This window comes from Lontra canadensis, unplaced genomic scaffold (genome assembly GCF_010015895.1).
Source record: "Lontra canadensis isolate GAN:19392208 unplaced genomic scaffold, GSC_riverotter_1.0 scaffold55, whole genome shotgun sequence".
NCBI classification, from domain to species: domain Eukaryota; kingdom Metazoa; phylum Chordata; class Mammalia; order Carnivora; family Mustelidae; genus Lontra; species Lontra canadensis.
Genome location: NW_022631049.1, coordinates 3,845,082 through 3,872,558, shown reverse-complemented (window position 1 = coordinate 3,872,558; position 27,477 = coordinate 3,845,082). Strand labels below are relative to the sequence as shown.

General features: G+C 42.2%; 1 protein-coding gene across 4 annotated transcripts in view; it reads left to right on the top strand.

Moving 5' to 3' along the window:
* Window positions 1-100: 100 nt before the first annotated feature.
* The window catches only part of PPP1R36 (protein phosphatase 1 regulatory subunit 36), a 28,429-nt gene continuing 1,052 nt past the window's right edge, over window positions 101-27,477 (top strand). Inside the window, exons 1-10 of one of the 4 annotated variants that reach the window (XM_032875205.1) lie at window positions 101-232; window positions 1,009-1,073; window positions 12,731-12,817; window positions 13,380-13,477; window positions 13,568-13,634; window positions 15,874-15,972; window positions 18,724-18,858; window positions 26,587-26,629; window positions 26,940-27,118; window positions 27,209-27,400. In XM_032875205.1, the coding sequence (XP_032731096.1) occupies window positions 140-232; window positions 1,009-1,073; window positions 12,731-12,817; window positions 13,380-13,477; window positions 13,568-13,634; window positions 15,874-15,972; window positions 18,724-18,858; window positions 26,587-26,629; window positions 26,940-27,118; window positions 27,209-27,400 (1,058 nt within the window). In that variant the 5' untranslated portion in view covers window positions 101-139. Of the gene's footprint in view, window positions 233-449; window positions 592-1,008; window positions 1,074-6,997; window positions 7,021-12,730; window positions 12,818-13,379; window positions 13,478-13,567; window positions 13,635-15,873; window positions 15,973-18,723; window positions 18,859-26,586; window positions 26,630-26,939; window positions 27,119-27,208; window positions 27,401-27,477 lie in introns of those variants that run through there. The other 3 variants (XM_032875206.1, XM_032875207.1, XM_032875208.1) reach the window with 3 other exon arrangements.

Below are 27,477 nucleotides of genomic sequence, written 5' to 3'. Positions count from 1 at the left end.
GCGTAGCCCCGCGGTTCGCCAGCGCGCCCACCCGCCAGCCTGCGCTGTCTGCGCCGCCCGCGGCGGAAGCCGGGTCCCCGCCCCCCCGGGACAACCCTGGAGCCGCGGTTGCCGGCGCCGGCCGGTTCCCTGGGAGACCATGTTTGCGGGGCTGGGAGCGGACAAGCATCCGGTGCCGGAGTTTTACTCCCGGAGAAGGCGGTGGGACCGGCCGACCGCTTCCCTGCCGGAGGTGAGTACTGCCTTGGTCGCTCCCACCCCCCGAGGCCGGGGCACGCCTGCCCCGCGGTTCCGTCCCCGGCCCTTGGCTCCGCCGACCTGCCCTCAGCCCCCGAGGCGAGCGGCACTCCGATGGACGTGGCCTTATTTGCCTACAAAACCGAGACGTAGAGAGGTGTAGTCAGCCAAAGGTCAGAACTGAGTTCTGGCTCCCTACCGAGGTATTTGGATGTTTAGTGAAAGTTCCGCCTCAGCACCTCGAATTGGTTGGCTGTAAAGTCAATAGCCCTCCCGCGCGGAAAGCCGACCCGCCCCGGGGGCGATCCCCGGCCTGCGAAGGCTGGCGGCTTGGTAGCTCCCACTGCTGAAAGGGTAAGCTTGTCCTTTGCCTACATCCCCTGAAGGGCGGGGTTGGTGTTAGAGCGCGCTCCTCTGTGGGCGAGTCTTACCTCCTCTTCCCCGCGGAGGCTCCCTGGGTGTCGGTTTATTGCGGTCTGAGACCCAGTTCATCAGAAAATCGCTCTGATGAGCCTTGGGCCTAATTGAAATGTCCTTCCTTCTCTTCCTTCTTCTCTTCCATTTTTCTACTGAAACTACACCTGAACACAAAAAAGGATAAAATCCTGGCTTCAGTTAAACCAAAAAAACCCCCGCAACACGACACTTGAAGACTCTATCTACATCCTTACTGAATAAAGTGCAACAAGTGGGAATTGTTAAACGTTCATTGTGACGTGTATGTACTGTAAACTGAATTTTTAATATTTGCTGCAACATTTCATTTTATAGCAGTTGGGATTGCGACTGGGGATGTGGTACTGGAAAGATGAAACCAGAACTCTTGAATTCAGAAGGTAAATTTTATTAAAACTTTATTATAGCTTTTATAAAAATTACATGTGCTTGGGGTAAAAAAGAACATCAAGCAATACACAGGAGTATAATGAGCAAAATAAAAATCTGCTGAAATCCCACCATCTAGAGAAAACCATTTTGGGGAGCAGCCTTCCAGGTACCACTTTCTAATAACATTTATCAACTGCTTCCTGTGTACCCACACTGTGCTAATCAGTTTGCCTACCCTTTGAAAAAGCTGTGTGTTCATCCACTTTTACAGATGAAGAAACTGAACTCAAAGGGTTAAACAATTTAAAGAAAACTAAGTGACTTGGCCAAATCACACAGCTCACAGGTGACTAAGATGATTAAAATCTAAGTCTGTTTAACTCAGAGTCCATATATATATGTGTGTGTGTATATATGTATATATAGATACATATATATATATATACATATATATATATATTTTAAAGGTTTTATATATTTGAGAGAGAGCACGAGCAGTGGGGAGGGGCAGAGGGAGAGAGAGAAGTAGACCGTGTGCAGAGCAGGGAGCCCAACGGGCTCCATCCCAGTACCCTGGGATTACGACCATAGCTGAAGGCAAATGCTTAATGGGCTGAGCCACCCAGGTGTCCCAAGAGCCCACGTTCTTAACTACTTTATAAAATTGCCTCTTGGAGTTACAGAAATACAGTTTTACATTAATGAGACTGTATTATACTTGCTGTGCAATAGACAGTCAATTCTCCAAGGGAAAATTATTAAATTAGAAAAAACTGATTTTAATCTCCATTGAGAAAATACTGACTGTATGAAAAAGTGAGTAACTTGGGATGTGTGGGTGGCTTAGTCGGTTGAGAGTCTGCCTTCTGCTCAGGTTATGATCCCAGGGTCCTGGGATGGGGTCCTGGGATGGAGTTCCATATCGAGCCCCTGCACTGAGCCCTGCATCGGGCCCCCTGCTTGTCAGAGAGCCTGTTTCTCCCTCTCTTCCTGGCTTGTGCTCTCTGTTGCTATCTCTGTCTCTCTCTCTCAAATAAATAAATAAAATCTTTAAAAAATAAAAAAAAGTGCATAACTAAACCATACTAGCCACTGTCTGCTGTGTACCTAGCATGTGCCAGACATTTGCATGTTTTGTGATTCTTAAATAGCTGTGGAAAGTGAGAATTAATACCTCCATTTTATAGATGAATAAACAAGGCTCAGGGAAATTAAGTGATCCACCCAAAGTCAGCCAGTAAGTACCAAAACTGACATTTTGAACCAGGTTTGTCTGATGCCAAAGCCCTTCCCACCATAGATACAGTGTCTTCCTCCTATAGACCGTAAGCCCCTCAGTGGCAGGAACTGTCTTACTCAGCTTTGTGTCACCAGGAGCTGTCTACAAAACAAAACTTTACACCCTCGCTAGATGTTTACTGAGTATTTCAATAAACCAACTAGATTCAAGTAGAGGAAGGCCAGAGGCAGGGGTCCAGTTAAAAAGCTAGTTGTGGGAGGATTACAGGTAGCTATACAGGTACAAAACCATGAATCGAAATGAAGTCTTGTATTTGGAGGAACAGAGAGAAGGGTGCAGGACTAAGAAATACGTCAGAGGTTGAACTGACATGATTTTGGACAGAATTGATAAGATGTGAAGGGAGAGGGAGAAAAGAGGTGCTCATGCTGATTCCCCATGTCCGGCTCGTTGATTGGATGGCTGGGGTTGCCCTTCACTAGTATACAGAATAACAGAACTGGTGATGTGTTTGAGGTTAACTGTGACGTGCTCCCAAATGGTCTCTTAGGCTGTTGGATAAATGGGGCTGGAGATCAGGAGAGGCTAAGCAGATGTACTTTATAGTTATATTATAAATGTAGTAATATTAATTGTCAAACAGTTTAAAGGCTAAGCATTATGTTAGGGTCAAAATCAAAAGTTTATATTTCATAGAGTACTTGTTTCAGTATTTCTGAGTAGTTTGTCATTTCCAAAGTGGTGATTCATTTCAGTTTTTTGTTTGCAGATGTGTCACAGAAAATTCTGTTGTGTAGCTCCTGAAAGGTCACATTCAGTGAATGTGAGATCAACAGTGAGAAAGACAGGAAGAGCTTTGGGATTAGACAGCCAAGATAATCACAGAAGTCAAAGTATATGTTAAAATACCAGAAAATATGGATATAAATTTTAAGTGCCAACATTTTCATTTCTCAATCTTCATGTATATTTAAAGACTATCTCAATCCCCTCTCTCTCTCTCTTTTTTGTTTTGTTTATATTTTTACTTATTTATTTAACAGACAGAGATCGCAAGTAGGCAGAGAGGCAGGCAGAGAGAGAGGCGGAAGCAGGCTCCCTGCAGAGCAGAGAGCTCGACGCGGGACTCGATCCCAGGACCCTGGGATCATGACCCAAGCTGAAGGCAGAGGCTTAACCCACTGAGCCACCCAGGCGCCCCTTTGTTTTTGTTTTTGAGAGAGAGAGAGAGAAAGCAGGCATATGTGGGGAGGGAGAGAGGGAGAGGGAGAGGGAGTGGGAGAATCTCAAGCAGGCTCCATGTCCAGCACAGCCCATGCAGGGCTCGATCTCACAACCCGGAGATCATGACCTGAGCCAAAATGAAGAGTCAGATGCTTAATCGACTGAGCCACCCAGGTGCCACTCAATTCTCTCTTCTAATGGTGAAAGTTGGACCATGCTTTTTTTTTTACTGACCTTTGTAAATGAAATTAATTTGCAGTATTTTTCAAACTAATATTCAGTGCTAATTTAATGATAACCCACCCCAAGTGTCACTGTTTCCTGTACAACCCTACCAATAAATATACAGATTTTCAATTCCATACTGACTTTCTTACTCATAAAATACTCATTAGTTTCTTTTGGCTTATTACCAAATTATTCTTTAAAAATGGCTTGATTGATTTCCACTAATTTTGGAGGATGTATGTGTGATGGTATGATTTAAAAGGTAGATTATATGACATGATGTTGAAAGGCCAGACACAAAAATGTAAATTTATAATTCCATTTATATAAAAGTTTAAAATAACAGGCAGAAAAGAACTATGATGATAGAGGTCAGAATAGTGGTTACCTTTGGGACTTTATCAACTGACGGGGTGGGGGAGGGTTTAGTGCTGGAAATGGACTATATTATTGATCTGGGTGGTGGTTACACGGGTATGTACATAGTAAAAAATTCATCAGACTGGCCCCTTAAGATTCATGTACTTCACTACATGTTAAATTATAGCGCAATTTTAAAAAGCAAAAAACCAAACCAAGTAACATGCGAACTCCAGACTGGAATACACGAAATGGGAGCCGTTAGGAAAGAGAGGGAAAAGAGTGTATGGGTGACAGCCTGTTTGTGGTGGAGCTGCTCTGTGTTTAAGCAGCTCAGCGTGGCAGGTCTCAGAGTATCAGAATTCCCTTGGGAGTCCTGCTGCTAAGGACAGTACTAAGGAAGAGGAAAGCAGACCTTTGTATGTTTTAAGCAGAATTAGTGTTTGGATTTGATGGAAATGCAGGTACTGATTCCCTTTTGGAGTCTAAGCATATTCCATCACAAATTAAAATGTAAGAGGACTCATGAGCGGAACATGCTTTTTTTTTTTTTTTTCCTTCCATAAACTCTGTTTCAGAGACTTATGCCACTCCAGTTGCTGGTGATGGTATAGGGCAGAGGCAGCGGAGGTTGAGAGGAGCCGGTGGTAGAGGCAGGAGCAGTGGAGGCACAGAGGGAAAGCCTGTTCAGTCACTGCACTCCTACCGGGTTCTGTTTAGTTCGCTCCATGAACCTTGACTGAGCATGCAGGATGGGATTGCATCTGTGCTCTAGAAAGCCTCTCCCACAGTAGCCCGGGAGGGTCAAGATGAGAACCAGGGGGAGAGGGGCACCTGGGTGGCTCAGTGGGTTAAGCAGCTGCCTTTGGCTCAGGTCATGATCTCAGGGTCCTAGGGGGATCAGGCTCCCTGCTTAGCAGGGAGTCAGCTTCTCCCTCTTCCTCTCCCTCTGTGTGTGCTCTCTCTCTCTCTCAAATAAATTAAAAGAAAATCTTAAAAAAAAAAAAAAACTAGAGAGATAGACAGTTAGGCATCAATCCAAGGGGGATGGGACTAGGGCCCTGAGGAAGACTGGCGGGAGAACAGGTACTGGGAGGTAAATCTGGCCTTGCTGAAGGAGGCAGTAGTTGGTGAGACTGGCTGTGAGAGGAGGGGACGAGGAAGCACAAATGTTGCAGTCACTGGATAATGATATTGCCCAGTGAGATAAGGACAACGGGTGAGTCAGTAAGTTTGTTGAAGGGGTAAAAGGTAACAAATTGACTTGTAGATGTGCAGAATTTGAGGTGCCTGCCCATAGGACTCCCAGGTCAGTAGGAAGGAGTTTGGCCCTCATGAGAGAGGCCTGAGCAGAATTAGAGCGTGGTATGAAATGACAAAGGCCAGAACCCTAGGAAATATGTACTTTTAAAAATTTTGAAAAAACATTTAAAAGTCATATTACTTTATCAGAAAATACCAGTAAGCAAAACAAAACAAAACAAAAACAAAAACAAAAATCTTTGCAGTTCCACGCCCAAAGTAACTGTTAACATAATAACATTTTATTCTATAGCCTTCTAAATCTTCTATATATGTGTATACAAACACACACATGCTTTTAACTTACTGCATTCTGCATTTCCGTATCTTTTTTCTTACTGCAAAGTTGTACATATGTATTGAAAAGACATACATAAATGTACAAAGTTGAAAGTGATTCCGCCATTGTTCTACCCCCAAAAGCACTAGTGCACCAGTGTTAAGGGTTACCACCTTATTTTTATTTGTCTTTAACATACTGGTCACATTTATTTTATATCCTGTGACTGATAATTCCAATATCTAAAATCCTTGCAGGTCTGGTTTTTTGCTAGTTTTTTTCTTAACAGCATTATTGAAGTTTTTAAAATAATTGTAAATATTTAAAACTTTTTATACTGGAAGATTTCAAGCATACACAAAAGTAGGAGAATGATATAATGAATTCCAGCATTCTCTTGACATAGCATCAACAGTCACCAAATTAAGATCAACTTCATCCACACCCCATCTGCTCTACCCCTTGATTATTTTTAAGCAAATCCCAGACATCATATCATTTCATTATAAATATCTCAATATGTATCTAAAAAAAAAGTGCTCTCTTAAAAAAAACTTACTATTTACATAATTACAAATATAAATGGTAATTTCTTTATAGCATCATATATTCAATTTGTACTCAGGTATCTGCTATTGTCCAGTGTTTTATAAGTTTCTTCCAATCAGGATCCAGATAATTTCCATACATTGTAATTGGTTTGATATGTCTCTTAATCAAGTGTACAGATCTTAAAGTTTTCATGGATATTTTCACGTGGCTCCCAGGAATAGTGGACAGGCAAAGAAGGAGGAGCTAGCAAAGAGGAAGAATAATTAGGAGAGTCAGAGAAAAAACCCCGAGACACATAGGCCTTTGAAAATAAGAGGATGGAATGGGGAGTGTCAGCAGTGTCACATGCTAAAGAGAGTTGAAGGTAAGGCAAATAGAAAAAACAGGGCTTTGGATTTAATAAGTTAGGATTGCTGGAGGGGATCTGGGTGAGAAGCCATTGCAGGAAGCCAGTAAGGTAGAAATCAGGTAACAGTAGTTTGAAGAGAACATCTGAGATAAATTCAAGAACCTAGCAAAAATAGAGTACTCTTACCAGTGGTGAGAGTGGAGAGAGTATCTGTGAAGAAGGAAAAAAAAGAGATAGTAGCCTTTTGGGGATCCAGTTCTAAGGGAAGGGGATTTTTGTTGGTTTTGTTTTCAAGGTAGGAAAATTCTCAAGTTTGTTTTGGAGAAAAGAAGAGATGGAACAGAAGAGAAGGAGTGGGGAGTGGGATCAAGAGCACTGAAAAGATAGGAGCACCTTGCCCATGAGTGTGGTGGGAAGGAGGTGAAACGGACAGGAGGACTGGGGTGGTTGGAAGGGGTTGGGGTGGGCTGGGTATCTGTGTTGCCCTTCTTACTGAGAATAAACCAGACCCTTCCAGGCTCCTGTTGGAAAGAGTCTGTTGGTAGTAGTGCTACGACCCTAACTCTTTCCCCTGAGATTGCTGCTCTCTCTAAGCCCCATTCATTAGTTACTATCAACTACTGCTGCCACTGGGCTAGGGCCAAGGATTGCATTCAGCCAAGTACCTAGACCCAGTCCCCAGATGGGGCTGTCTTCTGAAACCCAGGAGACGGGGGTACGGGGAAGGCTTCCCAGGGGAGGTGATATCCAAGCCAAGACTTAAAGGCAAAGAGAGATTTGGTTGGGGAGGAAGAGAGTGGATTCTAGGCAGAAGGCCTAACACGCGTAAAGGCGCAGTCCTCAGAGGACCTAGGGCATATTTGAAACTGCAGGTAGTTTAGGAGGCTGGATACAGGGTTCCAGGCAGGCGTGAGTAGAAGATTTAAACCAGGGTAAGATCATGAAAGGTCTTCCATGCCATGCTGAGGAATCTGATCTTCATTCAGAAGGCACAGGGGAGCCACTTGAAGTTTTGCTTTTTTTTTTAAATTTAAAAACATTAAAAAAAATTTTTTTTAAGATATACTTTAAGAGAGTGTGTGTGTGGGGGGGAGGGGCAGAAGGAGAGGGAGAGAGAATCTTAAGAAACTCCCCACTGAGGGGTGCCTGGGTGGCTAAGTGGGTTGGGCCTCTGCCTTTGGCTCAGGTCATGATCTCAGGGTTCTGGATCAAGTCCCATGTCAGGCTCTCTGCTCAGCAGGGAGCCTGCTTCCCCCCAACCCATCTGCTTGCTGCTCTGCCTACTTGTGATCTCTCTTTCTGTCAAATAAATAAATAAAATCTTACAAAAGAAAAGAAAAAGGAACTTCCCACTGAGTATGGAGTCTGACATGGGGCTCGATCCCAGGACCCTGAGATCATGACCTGGGCCTAGTCAAGAGTCAGATGCTTAACTGAGCCACTCAGGTGCCCCACCACTGAAAGGTTTTAAACAGAGAGCTAAACTGGGTTTGGAACTGCATCTTAGAAAAAAAGACTCTGGCTGCAGGGTGGAAGTTAGTTTGGAGGGAAACAAGGCCAGAGGCAGGAAATCAGGTAAGAAGCAGCTGCAGACATTGTGTTGACAGGTGATGGTAGATAAAATCGAGAAGGTGGCAATGGGAAGAGAGGGAAGTAGACAAACTCGAGATGTATTTAAGGATTAAGTGTCAGTGGGCTTCAAGGGCCACAGGTGATAGAGAAATCAGGGATGACACTATTTTGCAGCTTGGCCACTGGTGGGTGGCAGTGCCCATTTGCTGAGAGGGAGGAGTAGTAGGGAGTACAGGTTAAAGCGGAATGAATTCAGTGTTGGACATACTGAGTTTGAGGTTGTCTGTAGGATGGCCAAGGGAAGGTGTCCAGTAGGCAGATGTATAATCTTATAAGTCTGCAGAAAGAATTGAACCTTCACTATAAAGTTGTCAGTTACCGATGTTAGTGGAGTAGATGAAATCACTCAGAGAAAGTGAGAAGAGGAACCAGATGGAACCCTGAGAAAGGCTCTCATTTAGGGAACATGTCCAGGAAAAGGAGCTTTAGAAGGAGACGAAAGAAAGAACAGTCAGCAGTGGGGGAGAAAATTTGAAGTATTATGAATCCAAATAATTTGCTTTCACAAAGTAAAAGCTTGATCTCAAGGGCATTAGGGTTTTAACCTGTCAATTTCAGACCCTGGGAAACCTGTCTGGGATTTTAGTCTTTTTCGCACAGGGTAGGCCGTCATTTACACCCACTAGCAAATGGGAGTTCGCAGTCTTATAGGTGTTCTCGAGCTCAGAGATGATCCCTTTCCTCTTCCTAACCTTGCAGGTCTTGGCATCTTTCCTGAATGAGTGACCTTGGAACGCCTACCCTTCATAGAGGACCTAGCTCCCTGTGTCACAGGCGGATCTTGCCTTACATTTGCAGATTATAGCCTGAGAGGGATAACTGTATCAGAATACAAGATACCCATAACCTCCACACAGGAATGAACACACAATAATGGGTGGGAAAGGATCGTCATTATTTCTTAATAGGCAATTAAAGAAGAGACTTTGAAGGGTAGTTTGAGGGAAGACCTGTGTTCAAATCCCAGGTCTCTCACTGACTAGGTTGTCAAGTTGCTTAGCCTTGCTGAAGATCAGTTTTCTTATCCATGAAATGGAATAATAATGCTTTGTGAGGAGTAAATGAGGGTGTTGGATAATCCATCAGCATGCATGCCCAATTCTTATTTGTTAAAGAGGGAATATCTTTCTTCAAAGGCCACCTCTGGGTTGGCTCATGAGGCAGGCTTCCCCCTGACACAGTGTCAGCTGTCCTACCCTTTCTTGTTTTAAGAAAAGCCCCTCCTCACAGCTGGGAGAGAACCAGCAGCCCTCCTGAGTCTTTGCCAAGGTCGTTGACTCCCCTGAGGACATATAGTTTAGGAAACTACCGCCAAAAGTCCCAAGCTCTTCTTGTCTTTCCTCATGGTCTGAGAGAAGACTTTAATAACCATTGAGGAGCTCTAACTTGTGTGGAAGCCAAGAATGGTCCAGCCTTCTGCATTTTAGTGATGGGTTGGTTCTAGGGGAAAATATGATTCTTTTCCCTCATTTATTTCAGGGCAAAGGGAGATGACATGATTGTATTGTAATACTGGGAATGTAACAAAATGTGCTCCGAGAAAGGCCCAGATTCTAAATGGGTTGCCAGATGGAGGGGGAGATAGCGGAGACCCCATGAGGGCACAGAACTAGCTCAGACTATAGTTGGGAGCCAATCAGAGGTATGATTTTAAGGACAGCTTTCAGTTATTACTAGTGACACTTTCTAGTGATTTCAGATGCACTGCGAGTGGAGTCTGCCTGTAGAGCTACAGTGGAGCACTCGCAGGGAGGAATCCTCACCAGGCGAGCTAGAGACTCAAGGCGAACTTGACACCAGGCGAACTTGACTCAAGGGAAGAGCCACTCAAACAAGTGTGAAGTAGAGAAGTCATGTCCGAAGTTCAGAGAATAAGGACTAGAAGCTTAGCAGTAAATGTCAGACTACTGGCGAAGGACAGGCACTTAGTGTCTTATTTTAAGGCTCTCTCATCTCAGATCATCTCAGGCAAATAGGGCAAGACACTTTGAATTATAGGGATAGGACTGAGAAAAGGGTAGGAGATAGCAGTTTCAGTTGACAGTCACTGAGATTGGGTGTATCTATCTTGTCTTCTAGAGAAGAGAAATCCTGGGAGAGCTGGTGTCCTGTGACTTCCTTAGCCTGGGGTAGGAAAGTTAATAGCCAGTGGCTTATAAGTGGCCAAAGGGTTTGGTGATGCAAGGAGAAATGTGAAAACAACTTTGTGTTCTTATTTAAGATGGCTATGTAAAGGAATCTTCAGAGAGCCATTAGAAAATGTCTGGGGGGCGTATGGGTGGCTCAGTCACTTAAGCATATGACTCTTGATCTCAGCTCTGGTCTTGGTCTCAGGGTTGTGAGTTTGAGCCTTGCGTTGGAGACTACTTTAAAAAAAAAAAAGTCTAGATGTTTGGGAGATTATTTTGTTAAAGGCTATCCAAATGGTCTGTCAATATAACGTATCAACCATATAATGCTTTCTGTGTGTCACTGTCAACTCTGTCAACTTTTTCTTAGTGATGCAGGAAATAAATCCATATATTCTTGTTACTAATAGAAACTCAAATAAAATGAAAATATACAGTTTGGAAGATAGACCTCTTTATCACCATTTCACCTCTCTGCCCCATCTAATCCCCAGTTCTTTCTTTGGTGGTAGCCTCCACCAACATTTGGTATTTATCCGTTTCTTTTTTTTTCCCACCCACCCCCTCAATATTTCGGCATACCCTCCCCCACTAAATACCCAGTCCTTGGGCACCAGCGATAAGGGGAGCATCAGAATGAAAAGCTTAGAAATCATCCACTGATCAACGTGGTGCCAATGATCTTTAAAAAAAAAAAAAAAAGAAAAAGAAGGAGGGACGCCTGTGTGGCTCAGTTGGTTGGACGACTGCTTTCAGCTTAGGTCATGATCCCGGAATCCCGGGATCGAGTCCTGCGTCAGGCTCCCAGCTCCACGGGGAGTCTGCTTCTCCTTCTGACCTTCTCCTTGCTCATGCTCTCTCTCACTGCCTCTCTTTCAAATAAATAAATAAAATCTTAAAAAAAAAGGGGGGGGGGAGAAAAATGCAAAAGGTCATTCCCTTGTGGTGACATGATGTACATGCTTTTGGGAGCTAAGCTATTCTGCAATCTGAATACTGCTAGGAGGTTGGCAAAAACTCCTGGGGGAAGAAAGAGGCAAACTGATTAGCTTTACTATGCCCACAGGAAAGTATTTCTCTAAAATGATTACTTTGTGTAACATCAATCCCAGAAAATTTTCAAAGAAAGTTGTTTTAAAACGGTTGTGTCAAAAAAAAAACAAACCAAAACCAGCCAACTGTTAAAATACACAAAACTGTTGTGTTGACAAGGAGAAGAAGAGAGTAGACATGATTCATATCCATCTTTAGAGAATGAGTAAAGTCTGGGGGAATGTGCTTCTGTTACTACACTTGTACTTAAGCTTAGCTGAGAGACATGAAACTGTGGGCAGATTAAACTTCTGGGTCGTGTTATCATTCTGGCATTGTTTCAGACAGAAACAGATTATGAAAATCATAATCCATTTTGGGCTTCCAAACCAATGTATTTGGTAGACACCCCAATTCTCCCAGAAAATGTACTCTCTGTAAAGGCAGGAACCACATTTTGCTGGTCTTCAAAATGTTTTTCTTGGTTTTTCTATTAAGCATTTGCTGATATTCCCAAGAGGCTGTGTGTGGACTTGAACAGATGCCATCTTCTTTTCCTGTCAGAGCAAAGTGTGACAGAGTATGGCCTCAGTATCTGTGTGTTTGTTGCTCAGTCATGGTCCCTTCTTAGCCCAGTTACTGCTTAGTAAATGTTTGTGTGACCTTAGAGTTTAAGAACGGAGTTGTTTATTTGACTGAGTGAAATAAAGGGTCCTGAAACCTTCAGTGAGATAGTCAAAAAGTCCAGAGCAGTGACGACTGAGATGGCAGCTCAGGAGGCAGGACTGCCTGGTGGGTACACGCATGGCTCTGCGGTGAGAGATCCCAGACCCGGATCCTGGCTCCGACATGACCTCAGTGATCTTCGTCACATTACTTATCTCTTTCTAAGATTCAGTTTCTTCGTGTGTAAAAGTGGCCACACTAGTAGTATTTTCCTCACAGAATCGCTGTGATTGAGTAAGATTGTGCCTAAAAGCACTTGGTGTGTTAACAAGTGTTCAATAAATAAAACCATCTCTCCAGATTTCTCATGAGCTTTCTGTTTTCTTGTGAAGCTACTACAGCATTTTCGGATGGAAATGTTTTGTGTATGGTGGTGTTCTGGAGGCTGCTTATATGTAGAGGCCGAACATAAAGCCTAAAGTGTTCATCTTTTTCTAGATGGTTGTTCCACATGTAAATATGTGAATCGAGTATCTACAGTGGCTCAGATTCTCTTCAGGCGCCACTCATAACATCTGCGAGTCCTGAGATTCCATGAGCTACTTTCCTGCTAGGATCAGTCTTCCTCCTGGGGAAAGGTTACATTCCTAATTTTCTCCCTTCTGTTACAGTTTTACACCTGCAGTGGAACTCAAGGAGAAAGGAAAGAAAGGCAAAGCAATACACTTTGCTGAAACTGACGGTCCCGCTTCAGACAGGTATAACTGTCTTCCCAACGGTCACAAGCGCTGCTCATAGCTCCTCTCAGCAGAATGGCTCAAGTTGTCACAAATTCTAAGAAAATATCATTTCCGTTATCGGCGGTTGGTGTATAGATACCCATTAAGGAAAGAACATGCACTGTTTTTCCATTGTGGGAGATGTTACAGTAGTCCCTGCAGATATATCCCTGTGATAATTTGGCTCATAGCAAATTTTCAACATTTTTACTTTTTTTTTTTAATCTGAAAATGGTAGCTACACCATAAATAGATTGTCTAAACAGATGAGTAATAGGTGATTTAAATGATCTGTTTTGGATGGAATTGGTATTTACATTTTATATCAGGTAGTGTGCATTTCTCCTACCCCTCTCCTGGTAAATGTAATGTTTAATAAAATGCATTCCAGAATTCTCCTCCATTAAACAAAACCCATTTTGGGGTTTTGACACTCAGGCTCTCCTTCCTTTATAGTAAAAGCCTCGTGTACCTCAGGATCAATTAAATACAACTTGAGACCTTTCAGACCACCATTAGAGACTGTTCTCTTCCAAAACAGGTTGACAGATAAAAAGTTTGTTTCAAGAGAGGATAAGTCACCTAAAGCCTTAGAGAAACGAGGTCAGCAGGGCAACGTGACACTACATGATGCTAAATGTGAGTGACTGTCTCGGCATCTTCACATATCCTGAACCTCTGTGACAGCCCTTTGTCCCTCTCTGAATTGTTCATCTTCTCTCCTTTCAGTTGTTGCTTTGTTTTTGCTGCAAGATACTGAGATGCAGCGGATCTGTTCTTTTACAACATTTATGAGGTATGTAATGCTTGTGAGACATTTTAGACCTTTTATCTTTAATCTGGAGCAATTCTGACTGATCAATGATGACAAATATGATTCTGGAGAAAGGACATGGGACTGGCTTTATGCAGCCATGCCCTCAGGAGTCAGTCTCTGAGATGAGACCAAAGACAGAAAGCCAGAAGTCACAGGAGCCCAAAAGAAAGCCCCAGGGCGAGTATGGAGAGTACGCTGTTGAAGTCCCATAAAGACTATGTTATATTTCTGTAATGGTTAGAGGGTATACTCACTCACTGAAGTGAACTCACTCACATGTTTGGAGCCCGAGCAGGTACTAGGTGCATGATTCTGGGTGAGCTTCTTGACCTTTCTAAGCCTGTTTCCTCAGATACAAAATCGGAAGTAATTATGTCTTTGTCCGGCTGTACGTGGAAAGTGCTTCTCATGGCGCCATACTTGTCAGTGCTCAATGAAAACTGGGTACCCAAAGATTGGCAGCCCTCCCACATTCCCTTAGCATTCAGCGAAGGCTGCTTGTGGGGCCTGAAGCTTTATTCTGCAGCAGGAGCACACTCAGCCTGACTACAGGGCAAGCTGGGAGCACTGGCGAGTCAGTGTCCCAGAAGCAGTCTTCAGTCAGAGTTGTGCTAGATGGAGAGTTGGTACCAAAATATCCCAGCTTCCTTCTGTCGGGATAACTCTGAGAAATTTTCTGCACTGTCTCCCAGAGCCCCCCACAGGACTGAACTGCATCTGTTTACCGGGATAATGAACTTGTTAACACTGCTTGCTATGTGGGCTTCCTTCCCTTTCTTGTCCGGCTTCCCCACCCTGATGCCGATGTTTCCTGTGGGCACTTCCTAAGTAAACTACTTAACTCTCACATCTTTGTCTCAGAGTCTGTTTCTGGGAGAACCCAACCCAGGACAGGTAGTTACTAATGTTGTGGAACAAAAATCTGCAGTGTTCATCTTCGTCCGGTTGTCAAGGTATAGTTGAAGAAAGAGTGCCGAATTCTAGCAAATTCTAGCAAATTTGCATTTGCTAGAAAGGAAGCAGCAAAAATCTTGTAATGTTTAGAAAGAAATCAAAGGCTTCTAGGTTTTTTTAAAATTTTATTTTGTTTATTTATTTGACAGAGAGAGAGAGATCACAAGTAGGAAGAGCAGCAGGCAGAGGTGGTAGGGGGGAGCAGGCTCCCTGCTGAGTAGAGAGCCTGATGTGGGGCTCGATCCCAAGACCCTGAGATCATGACCTGACCTGAAGGCAGAGGCTTAACCCACTGAGCCACCCAGGCGCCCCAGAAGGCTTCTAGGTTTAAAACAGATGAGATGGGATCATGAATCAGTGTAACCTTTTCCTAGAGCAAAACTGTGAAGCTTTAATATGCCCTAGCGTATTTCATATGTATACCATATATATACCATGCCTAGCAATTTCACTCCTAGGAAGTTACTGAGAGATGTGGCCATAAGGATAATTACTGCAGCAATGTCAGTAATATTTTTAAAAGACCTGCATATCCATCATATTGAGGACTAGTTAAATAAATTATGAGATTTAGAATACTTTATCCAGCTTTTAAAAGAATGAGGAAAATCAAAACATGGTATTGTGGAAGGAGGTTCATGCTAAGCAGTTTAAGTGACAAGAGCAAGTTGTAAAGACTTGTGTCTTTAGCATTATCTTCTTCGTTACCAAAGAAAATTTTAAGGCATATATTCATGCATATGTATGTATGTTGGTGGGGGAGGGCTTTATCTGTAATGGTCTGTGCTTTGAAAAGTTCAAGAAGGATTCATTCCACTCTTAGCAGTGGCTGTCATTTGGAAATAGGATAGGAGTATGGTAGCAAAGGAGTGAGAGGACTTTTTACTTTACACATGTGTACATTTTTTTAAACAATGGAAAATATTATTAATGAAAACTTCTTAAAAATTAAAACTAGTTGATAAGCAAAATTGTAATTTAGTGTGTGACCCGCCTCCCCTAAAACGTTTGGTCATAAAAATCAGATTTCTTACATCTTCAGTAGTATATAGGATAGAATTTTAAATGGTGAATTAGTTGTGTGATAGGCGTGATAATGTGTATTTCTGCGTATTCTTCTGTTGTGTGCCCATGTATTCTTAGGATAAGTTTTATGTTTGAAATATGCTTATACTACATGTTAACTAACTAGAATTTAAATAAAAATTTGAAGAAAAAATAAATATGTTAGCATTCATTTCTTCTTTTTTTACTATCCCCATAGGAATAAAAATCTTGACAATTTCCTCATGGCATTGTTGTACTATTTATCTCATTACTTGGAAAAAATCTCCCTGGAGAAGAAACCCAAAAGCTATATGGTGTAAGTAGGATTTTGTAGTGCACTTTAAAGTTGTTTTATTGCTAGTGTTAAAACCAAGGTAAAGAAATGATGGAAATATTTAAAGTTTTGGGGTATACAAAAACATCTTATATGGGAGGAGGTCATCCGTTCTTAAAACTAACTGAATAATTCAAGTGTTTTTCTAGCAACAGAATATTCCAGATACTATAGACCAGCACTGCCCAGTAGAAATATAATGAGAGCCGTGTATGTAACTTAAAATTTTTCAGTAGCTATATTTAAAAATGTAAGAGATAAAAGTAAATGTATTTTATTTTTAATAAAATACATTTTATTTAATTTTAATACTGTATTTTATTTAATGCAGTGACTCAAAAATGCCATTGTAACATGTAGTCAATATTAGAAAGTTACTGATGACATACTTTACCTTTTTTTTTTTTGTAGTATGTCTTTGAAATCTGATATCTGTATTACACTTACAATGTACCTCAGCTCAGACTAACCACAGTTAGTGCACAATAGCCACATGTGGCTCATGGCTGTCATATTGGACACTGCAGATATAGATATTGGTTCTCTGGTTTTTATGCTTATGAGATTCTTGCTAGGCCTTTGTAAGCATCTAGTGAAAAAAACTAAAAATTAAAAAAAAATTATAGATACAACCAAAATGATATTCCATATCACAGAAGCAAACAAGATTTCTTAGGCTACATAGGAAGAATTTAACTGCTTTAGGCAGAGGTGGCTCAGAGCTGTACAGGGCAAGAATCTGGAAACTCAAGAGTTCAGAGCAGAACAATGCCTCTCAGGCTTGGTGACCTTTTGTAATCCATGGAACTTTCCAAGTGCCCAGGCTGCCCTCCCCAGTACATGTGGAACCAACCCAATGATTTAGCTGTTAGAAATGCTGTCAGAGTCATCAGTTCCTTGCTGTGGAATGTTTTTGAAATGCAAAATCCGTATGTACAACCAAGAAGTTCGAAAAACATTTTATGGTTAGATAAATGTATCTGGACAGCAGTTTTATAAAGAACCAGATAAATAATTCAGACACTGCTACTGCAGTGAAGCCATCATAATATACCACATCCGCATTATTTCAGGGCTGCCTTCACAGCAGGGCAGCCAGAGATCATGAGGAGGTTTTTTTGTTTTTTTAAACTTTACTTATTTATTTGGCAGAGGCACAGGGAGAAACGGAACACAAGCCGGGGGAGTGGGTGAGGGAGAAGCAGGCTTCCGGCTGAGTAGGAAGCTGGATGCGGGGCTTGATCCCAGGGCTCAATCCGAGGACCGTGGAATCATGACCTGTGCCAAAGGCAGATGCTTAACGACTAAGCCACACAGGAGCCCCTCATGAACTGTTTCAATGGTGGCAAGCAAAAGGGTTTAGCCAGCTGGAGGCTCAGAAGGTTTGAGGAGTCCTACCGTCCCCGAAAAAGACCTGATGAGACTTTGACAGCACATGAACTTATATTTTATGTGGTGTTTTCTAATTCTGAGGGTTACTGCTAATCTAGCAGAGACCTTTGTTTCATTTCTATATTTATAGGAATAGACAACAGAGAAAAATGTTTCTTAGTTGTTTTTGAAATACACTAAAACTATTAGAGCACAGTGGTGTAAGGTAGACTTTCTTAGAAGGAATCAGTTACAGAATGACAGAAAAATCCAAGCCTTAAAATGATTGGCTCTATGGTGGGATTCTAAAATAATTAGACTAACATTTCACTTTCAGGCTTCCAGTAGTCAGTCAGTTTACTTATAAAGTAAATATAATAAAATAAATAAATATAAATAAAATAAATATAAAATAAATATAGACTGTATTGAGATATCTGGACTTAAGTAACTTTAGGTTATTTAAGACACTTCACTTTTCAATAGCCATCATTGGAGTGTATTGTTAGAAATATAGTTTCCGGGGCGCCTGGGTGGCTCAGTGGGTTAAAGCCTCTGCCTTCGGCTTGGGTCATGATCCCGGGGTCCTGGGATTGAGCCCCACATCGGGCTCTCTGCTCAGCGGGGAGCCTGCTTCCCCTTCTCTCTCTGCCTGCCTCTCTGCCTACTTATGATCTCTGTCTCTGTCAAATAATAAATAAAATCTTAAAAAAAAAAAGAAATACAGTTTCCTACTATATTGTACCGCAAAAACTCTTATTTAGGCTTCAGACATGCTGTAACGTAAGAACAGGTTGTCTTTTGGAAATTTTCATTTGCAATTCAGTTGGAACTGGGCAAGTGCTTTCACAGGGAAGTAAGGTTATTATAATTGATGCCAAAGTTCCCAGAGGAGTGGTCCACACATGCTTCCTCAGCAAACACAGAACTGGGAGAAGGAAAGCGTTGAGAAGGTCGAACATTGAGCCTTCAAACTTAGTAGCAACATCAGGAACCCAGGGGATGCTGGAGGGAGAGAACTTCCATCGCTCTTTTAACAAAACAGCAGGGAAATGGGCTGCTCGCTGCCTCAGAAACCAGTGTAGGTAATTTGTTAGTTGAGCTATTCTGTATAAATTAGGTTGGCCTATATGTAAGATTAAGGATACATACTATAAAGAATCTATAAAAAAGTGAAAATTCACCAAAAATTCGAGATACTGATTATAATGATAAATGTCAAAGGGCTTGGAGGCCCTCCCTTAGCTCAAAATCAAGTAAATGAAAGGGGGAGGTGAGATGCATTGACTCACTTGTGTATTTCTTTCAAAATAATTTATACTTCTGGCCCAAATGAACCCATATGATCATTTTCTTTCTCAGGGGCCTTGTGGAGAAAAAAGAGATGGAACTGGTTATAAGTAAATTAGAGGCGGCGCAGAAGTACTTGGCCCAGAAGTACTGCATGCTCGTGCTGGGCTTGGCCATGCCTGATAAGCATCACATGTGCTGCGGAAAGTAAGTGCACACTTACGAGTTCTTTGAGATCCTTCCTTGCTTGTGTGGTCCTCTCTGGAAGACCCTTTACTTTGACTCTTGGTGCCTTTGAGAAAGTTTCCTTTTTGATTGTACAAAATAATTGGGCTCGGGTGACACTCAGCCCCAAATACAGGTGCCGTCTTGTTTGGGAAAGCTGAGTTTGGGAAGAGTCCCAGAGTCTACAGTGTATACTTGCTCAGTGGCATCTTGCTCTCAACCTGGAAGACTTCCAGTTGCTGACCAGGGCCCCATGGCTGCCAGGGGCAGAAGGCCTGGTGTAGGCCGGTTTTGAAGGTGGCACTGGGTGTGTCTCCTGCCCTCCCGCTGCTCATTTTACAGCAACGATAGATAGCCATGGGTACAAGCTAGGAGGGTGGGGATTAGAGAAGATGACCTTGTTTGTGGGGAGATGATTTTTTCCTTAGACTGACAGTTTATGTATTACTGTAATTAAAATTTAAGTATCTCGTGGGACACTGGGCTGGCTCAGTCAGTACAGCATGCACATCTTGATCTTGGAGTTGTGAGTTCAAGCCCCACATTGGGTGTAGAGATTACTTAAAAAATAAAATCTTAAAAAAAAAAAAAGTCATATCACAGGAGAATTTGGAGGCATCAAGAAAAAGCTCTGATCCTTAATGCCCCCTCCCCAATTCCCTTCTCTGAGTGGTTTTTAAAACAGGCTCAAGAGCCACACCATGGCCATGGCTAGAACTCTTACTTTTAACTTTATAGGAAAGAACAGAATTCATGGTTTCTCTCTGCATTCCCACATTTTCAAAATACAGATTATGTTCTACATTTTCTGTGTACCTCATTCTGTTACTCTGCTTACAGAACCTCACCTACAACTTTGAATAGCAACTATAGGTGTTCTGCTGTGTGACATACCAGTTTGCCTCACCATTCCTTATGTGCAAACTTATGTGATTTCAGTTTTTCTGCTTTATGGTGTTTCTGCGTCGGATATCTTCATATAAATTACTTTGTCTATTTGGGCTCTTTACTTATGGCTTATAACCCAGAATGTATTTACCTAGAAGGCATCAATAGTTTTCTAGCTCTTGTTGCATACTGCCAGATTGTTCTCCAAAGAGTATAGAACATTTTGTACCACCATCAGCAATAAGCACACCTAGCTCTATTAGTTTAACATTTTTGATAGCTTAAAGTTTAAAAAAAAAAAAAGAAAAAGGAAAAAGCTTAAAGATACTTTATTTGACTTTGAATATCTTTCATGACTGTGGGGTCTGTGCTATTTTTCTGTATAAAATAATTTATTGCCTGTTACTATTACTATTAATTGTTAAATTAATTACTGCCTCATTTAGTTTTAACCATCTATCAACTGGAAAGTGGGTATTTGTGTAATTTATGTGTCCTATAACAAAGCTTGGCCATTTGTTTTTCTAGTTTGTTGCTTGCCTTTGATGTTTATGTTTTTACACTTTATGAAAATATTAAAAATCTTTGTTAATTTGACTATTTCTACCTTGTTTCTGATGCTGTTCAATAACATGCAAGTTCATCATCAGCTTCACATTTTCTTATTCAATCACTTTAAAATTACATTTTCTCAGGGGTGCTTAGGTGGCTTGGTCAGTTAAGTGCCCTAACCTTGATTTTGGCTCAGGTCATGATCTCAGGGTAGTGAGATCCAGCCCCAGGTTGGGTTCCATGCTGGGTATGGAGCCTGCTTGGGATTCTCTCTCTCCCTCTGCCCTTGCCCTTCCCCTATTAAAAAAATTTTTCTCACATTACTCTGATTTCTTCTAAGTATCACTTTAGATTGAAAAAACTAGAATTTGAGGTTTGAATTAGTCAGCTTGGGCTGCTGTAACAAATTACCACAGCCTGAATGGCTTGAATGGCTTAAACAGCAGAATTTTATTTTCTCATAGTCTTGAAGCCTGGACGTCTGAGATCAGGAGGCCAGCATTGTCCAGTTCTGGTGAGAGCCCTTTTCCGAGCTTGTAGACAGCTGCCTTCTCACTGAGTCTCTCCATGAATGAAAGAGAAAATCCCAATCTCTTTTTCTGTTCTTAAAAGGACACTAATCCCATCACAGGGCTCCACTTTCAGGACTTCATCTGAACCTAATTGCCCCCCCCAAAGGCCCCACCTCCAAATGTTACCATGATAGTGGTTTTTAAGGCTTCAACATATGAACTTGGGGTGGGGCTAGGGAGACACAAACATTCAGTCCACAGCAAGGTTAAAAAAACACACTGTAGGGGTCCTGGGTGGCCCCCGTTGGTTAAGCAGCTGCCTTCAGCTCAGATCATGATCCCAGAGTCCTGGGACTGAGTCCCGTGTTGGGCTCCCTGCTCAGCAGAGAGCCGCCTTCTCCCTCTCCCTCCACCCCTCCCCACTGCTCCTGTTCTCTTGCTTTCTTACGCTCTCTCTCTCAAATAAATAAGTAGAACCTTTATTTAAAAATGAAAAAAACCTACTCTAAAAAAACACAAAACAGAAAAAGACCTACTCTAAAAAAATAATTGTATTGGCAATATTTAATGTTTAATTTTTAAAGATTTTTAAATAATCTTTACACCCAGTGTGGGGCTCAAACTCACAACCCTGCTACCAGGAGTGCGTGCTCTACCAACTGAACCAGCCAGGTGCCCCTTAATGTTTAATCTTTAAACGCCTGTGTGCAGGGACACCTGGGTGACTCTGCTGGTCAAGTGTCGTTGGACTCTTGATTTTGGCTCAGGTCATGATCTAGGGTCTGTGGGATTTAGTGCCTTGGGCTCAGCGGGGAGTCTGCTTAAAATTCTCCCCCCTCTCTCTGTGCCTTCCTCCCACTCATGTGTGCATACTCTTTCTTTCAAACAAACAAATAAATAAATCAATCTTTAAAAACATTAAAAATAAAAGCACGTGTGCAGCACAGACTAATTTTGAGACTAAAAAACCCAAACTGAACAATAATATCATAGTTAGAGATTTTATTTTATCTTTTAGTTCTCTGGATATAGAGCCTACACTTAAATTATTATACTTTTAACAGTACATTTTTATTACAATGTAATTTTTTTTTTATAATTTTATTTTTTATAAACATATATATATATATATTTTTTTTTCCCCCCTGGGTACAATGTAATTTTTATACAGACTTTTAAAGAACTCATTATGCTTGAAAGATATGAATTGCCTGGGTTTAGTACTGGCTCCTCTCCAGGAGGTGCTGGTCTTTTTTGTGGTTGTGTGCAACATCACCTGCTTTTCTCCTGCCTATTGGATCGCAGTTTAGAAAAGCATCAGTTTAGAGTTCACCACCCATTACTCACAGAACAAATTCCATACAGGTCATTGAGCCCAACAAAGGATATCAAGGAAAACAGATTACAGCATGTTTTTTGCCAATAAAAGTTGTTAATTGGCCATGGGCCTTGATTATGTCCTAGAATGGAGTTTATATTGTTCTTCTGGCTGTTTTTATCTAGAAGGTGAGGACAGTTTATTTTGCTAGTTAGGAGTGATTACCTGATTTTAATACATCATTCTTTCACTTCTAGTGTGAATAAGCTAATATTCCCCTGAGAAAATTCTCGTGTATTTTCTGACTTTTTGATATATACATACTTAATATTGGACAAGGACACCTTACGCTATTTGTCTCCGGAGTTAAATTAGATATTTCAGAAGAACCAGCAATTTGGGGGCTGTTAATTTAGTGCTTTCATGTTTCTCGAAAAGTAGGAGGACATGCTTTTCTATTCTAAATACATCTGTAAAATCCTGATAATGCAAAAGCTTTGGCACGATTTTGATGAATGTGTTCAGTAAAAGATCTCTGTGTTTGCCAGGATAGATAAGAAAACCTCTTCATGGCATACGCTGTAGAATTAGATCTATTCTTTGTTTATGGCTCCAACCCCACCTCTGTCTTAGGATTTCTACCTCTTCCTTTGCTCTCAGTGCAAGCTGTCGCCTGGTGGATGACCAGAGAGTCTGGCATAGGGATGAGCATATTTTGAAGCTCGGGTTTATAAATCATCCTTAAGCCCCACTCCCCACCCCACCCTCCAAGTCACAGTTCAGTAAGGCCTCTTTCCCCTCCCCCAAACAAATTCCTTTGATATTCTGTTCCTTTGTGCGGAGTAGGCCTTGACCTTCATTTAAACTGGATTCCCCCCCCACCACCACCAAAAGCAGCAGGGGGTAAGTGGGAACAAACTTTTTTTTCTTTAGGGCCTCGAGATGCCATTGGCCTAGCTTCCCCGCACCCCCCCCCAGGAATGACTAAAAATATGTTACTTTCCTCATTGTAGTTTAGAGCTGAGAGTCTTAAGGTAGCAAGAAGGAATAAGAAAGCATCATAACAGGCCACTGAACACCTCTGCGTTTTCTGCCAGGCTGGCTTTCTCCCCTTTTCTTCAGAGTTTGTCCTCACAGGTAAAATGGACAGCATTTTTGCTGACTAGCATTAGCATGGTAGCCGCTTGCTGCATGTGTCTGTTGAGCACTTGGAATGTAGCTGGTCCATATTTAAATGTGTTATAAATGTAAAATATACACTTTACAAACAAGTTACAATTGAACAAAATATCTCATTGATCATTCTAAAATGCTGATTACATATTAATATTTCAGGGTTTGCATACAATAAGTATATTATTAAAATTAATTTCACCTGTTCTTTTTACCGTGGCCACTAGAAATTTTAAAATTACATTTGTGGCTTGCATTATATCTCTTTTAAAAAAAAAAACAACAAACTTATTTATTTGACAGAGACACAGCGAGAGAGGGAACACAAGTGGGGGGGGGGTGGGAGAGGGAGAAGCAGGCCTCCTGCTAAGCAGGGATTCCCCAGTGTGGGCCTTGATCCCAGGACCCTGGGATCATGACCTGAGCCAAAGGCAGATGCTTAACAACTAAGCCACCCAGGTGCCCCTGCTTGCATTATATTTCTATTGGATTTTGCTATTGTATAAAGTCTCACTCAATTTGCAGAAGATTTGAAGTGTTTAAATTTGTTATTTTGCTCAGTAAATTTTAAAATTTATAGTCAGTTTATAATTATTAGGTACTTAATATAAAAATTATAAAGTAAAATTAAAAAGAAGAAAAATTGACCCAAAAGTCACCCAGAGATGAATTTGCTGATTTAAGCTAGGATGTTCCCAAATGTGCTTTCTCTGCCTCCATTTCTTGGGCTCATTTCAGGTTTATATATGGAGTTAAATCAGAATGGTAAGAAGAAACCTGTTTCTGTACTTGATTTCTGTCGGTAGGCTCCATCAGTTTGCTTTGGGCTTTAAGGGAGAAAGAAGTCCCAGTTTTATGGCAACTTGAGGGGAAGGGGAAGAGGTTCATAGTACCTTCTCCGCCCAGGTGGCTCAGTGGTTAAAGCCTCTGCCTTCGGCTCAGGTCATGATCTCAGGATCCTGGGATCGAGTCCCGCATCGGGCTCTCTGCTCAGCAGGGAGCCTGCCTCCTCCTCCTCTCTCTCTCTGCCTACTTGTGATCTGTCAAATAAATTAAAAAAAAAAAAAATCTTTAAAATGAGACGGGAGATGCCTGGCTGGCTCAGTTGGAAGAGCGTGTGACTCTTGATCTCGGGGTCATGAGTTGAAGCCCTACGTTAGGTATAGAGATTCTGTAAATAAAACTTAAAAAAAAAAAAAAAGAAAGAAGGGGGGGGCACCTGTGTGGCTCAGTCAATTTAGTATCCGACTCTTGATTTCGGCTCAGGTCATGATCCCAGGATCCTGGAATCCAGCCCCATATCAGGCTCCCTGCTCTGCAGAGATCCTGCTTCTCCCTCTCCCTCTATCCCTCCCCACCATTCATTCTCTCTTTCTCTCTCTCAAATAAATAAATAAAATCTTAAAGAAAAAAAGGAGAAAGAAAAAGAGGAGAAAGTGCGTGTTTCCTGCGCCCTCTGTCATTTCAAAACCTCGCTGACATGGTGCCAGTTTGAGTTGCAGAAACCTAAGTGCTACTCTCCGTCTTCTCCCAGAAGGCAGGCTGGCTTAGTCTTCCCAAAACCGAGTTTGGTTGGTATTTGCTTCAGCTTGGCAGGTCTGCATGGTGTCCGGTGTCCACTGGCAGAGGCCGTGGAAGGGTGGAAAGGGCACATAAGCACTCCTGTCGGGTGGAGGCTGCAGGTGGCGCAGAAGGACAGAAGGACGCAGAGGCCTGTCCTGAAAGCTTCTGCTGGCTCCGTAGTTGAGTGTGTTCAATCCACAGACTCATCTAGAGGAAAAGCTTGTTTCCCTAGAGTTCTGGTTACAGTGACAGATGTGGAGAGCTGACAGGCCCGAGTTTTGGTACAGACTCTGTCCCTAATTACATATGTCTTTGGGCTTTGGTCTCTTCAGCTGTAAAGTGGGAATAATAATGCTGACTACATCATAGAGATCTTAGGAGGACTAAATATGATCATGTAAAGGGCTTAGCACAGTATTGGCACATGGTCCGTACTTAGTAAATGCGCACTGTACTGATGGCCTGACTTCCTGGTTGAAGACTTGCGCACGAGGAAACCGGTGTAGGAATGCAGGGGCTGCAGGAGGAGAGGGATCCTCCCCAGTAAAAACTGAACCAGTGCTTCCGTGTGTCCCCCGAACGGAGGGCTAATTTGGGCCCACACAGATCACGAAGTCCCTGAGGGTTTAGGTCATCTTCCGCAGACCACTGGAGTTCAGGAGGTTCTTGAAAGCCTGATAGCAAGGGCCAGTCCTGGGAGTCGTCCCAAGCAAAACCAGAAGCAAGTCCAGGATCAGCCTGGCAGTGCCTGGGTCTAGCCTTGGCCCCTTGAGTGATCAAGTGATTGCAGGTGCACAGCCTTTTCCATCAGTTCTCAGGTCCTCTGCAGGCCATGCCTGCTCTCCTCAGGCCGGGATCAGAACTAGAATGGCCTCTGTTGGGGAGGTGGAGGCCAAGTTCAGTAAGTGTGCCTGTGCCGGTCCAGTGTCCTTAACATTGAATTTGTGTTGCAAGGATTCCTGAGCAGATGCCTGCCTTTAAGAGCTGTGGCTCAGCGTATGTATTGCATCTAGTACCTTCTCCAGTCAACTGCAGATTTTAAGATCTTTTAAATCTTTTTAGGATTAAGATGTTTGATTTTTGTCTTTTTCTCTGCTTTAGACTTCCCCTTCGTTCTGTTTCCCTACTGATTAACACCCCATGTTACCTCTTTACCACCTTCCCACTCTCCTTTCTCCCCAGCTCTCACATCACCAAAAACATTCATAAGAATACATTTCCTGCTGGCTTGTGTATCCTGAATTCATATATATATATATATATATATATATATTTTTTAAAGATTTTATTTATTTATTTGACAGACAGAGATCACAAGTAGGCAGAGAGGCAGGCAGAGATTGAGGGGGAAGCAGGCTCCCTGCAGAGCAGAGAGCCCGATGTGGGGCTCGATCCCAGGATGCTAGGATCATGACCTGAGCCGAAGGCAGAGGCTTTAACCCACTGAGCTACCCAGGCATCCCCTGAATTTATATTGATTAACTTTTGACCGAACATGGTAAGGGTTTTGATCTGGATAACCTAAGAAATTGAAGAAAAAGATGTTGGGACTCACAATGCCTTTGGACAGCATTTATGTAGCTAAATAGCCTTGGGGCCACGGTAATGGTCTTGCCAAGAGGTCTTTGAAGATAGGGGCTTGCCTAGATCACTGAAAGACTGAGCTTCCTTCTCAACCTATAGTTGTGATTTGTTGTATTGCAGGGAGAAAATATCAGATACACAAAAAGACTGGAAATTCTTTGAGGTGAGTCACTTATGTTTTGGGACTTTTCTCTTTCTATGAACCATGAATAACCAATAGCCATTTGTCAGGCACTTATTTTTAGTGAATATCTTTTCTTAAAAGGATGCTAACAAGCTGTATGCTATATCTTAAATTTTTGGTCTCGTTTTCCTCCTGCAAAGGTGAGTACCTGTGTATTTTCCACAGCTTTTCAGGAATGCGGAGAAATGGGGTCATCTGGGTTTGCGTCTGCTTAGCAATGTTACATAGACAGGTGGGAGTTTTACTGTCTTCACCGTGGGTAGTGATTCTTGTCTGTTTTCTGTTGTAGTCCTTTTATACTTTCTGTACATACGTAGCTTGGATTGTCTTCCGACGTCAACACTTCACAGAGATTGAGGAAGAAATAGGGAGGCTCTTTCGTACCAATATGTTCAACATTCCTCGGAGGAAGCGCGAGGATGAAAAATCAGGAGGGGGAAAGAAACGCATGACTTTTGTACAATTCAGGTACGACCTTGTGACTTCCCAAAGCTCAGGGACATTTCTAGAAACAGGATGATATAACCTAAATGTCTCCTCTCCCACCCCTACCCCCAGGAGAATGATGGCAAAACGTCCAGCGATTAAAAAAGCCATTAACATGCGCTCTCCGGTCCTGTCTACTCTGCTGCCATCTCTCAGAGAAAAAGCTCAGAATGTCTTTGAGAAAAAGAATCATCAAGGAGGCATCAAACTCCCAGCCCAGATACAAGAGCACATGGAAAATCTGGAGTCTGTGCCTATGCCAACGTAAGTGGCTCAAGGAGAGGGAAAGGAGAGACTCAGCATGTCCTAGGTTGGGCCAGAAGGCAGACACCATGCCTTGT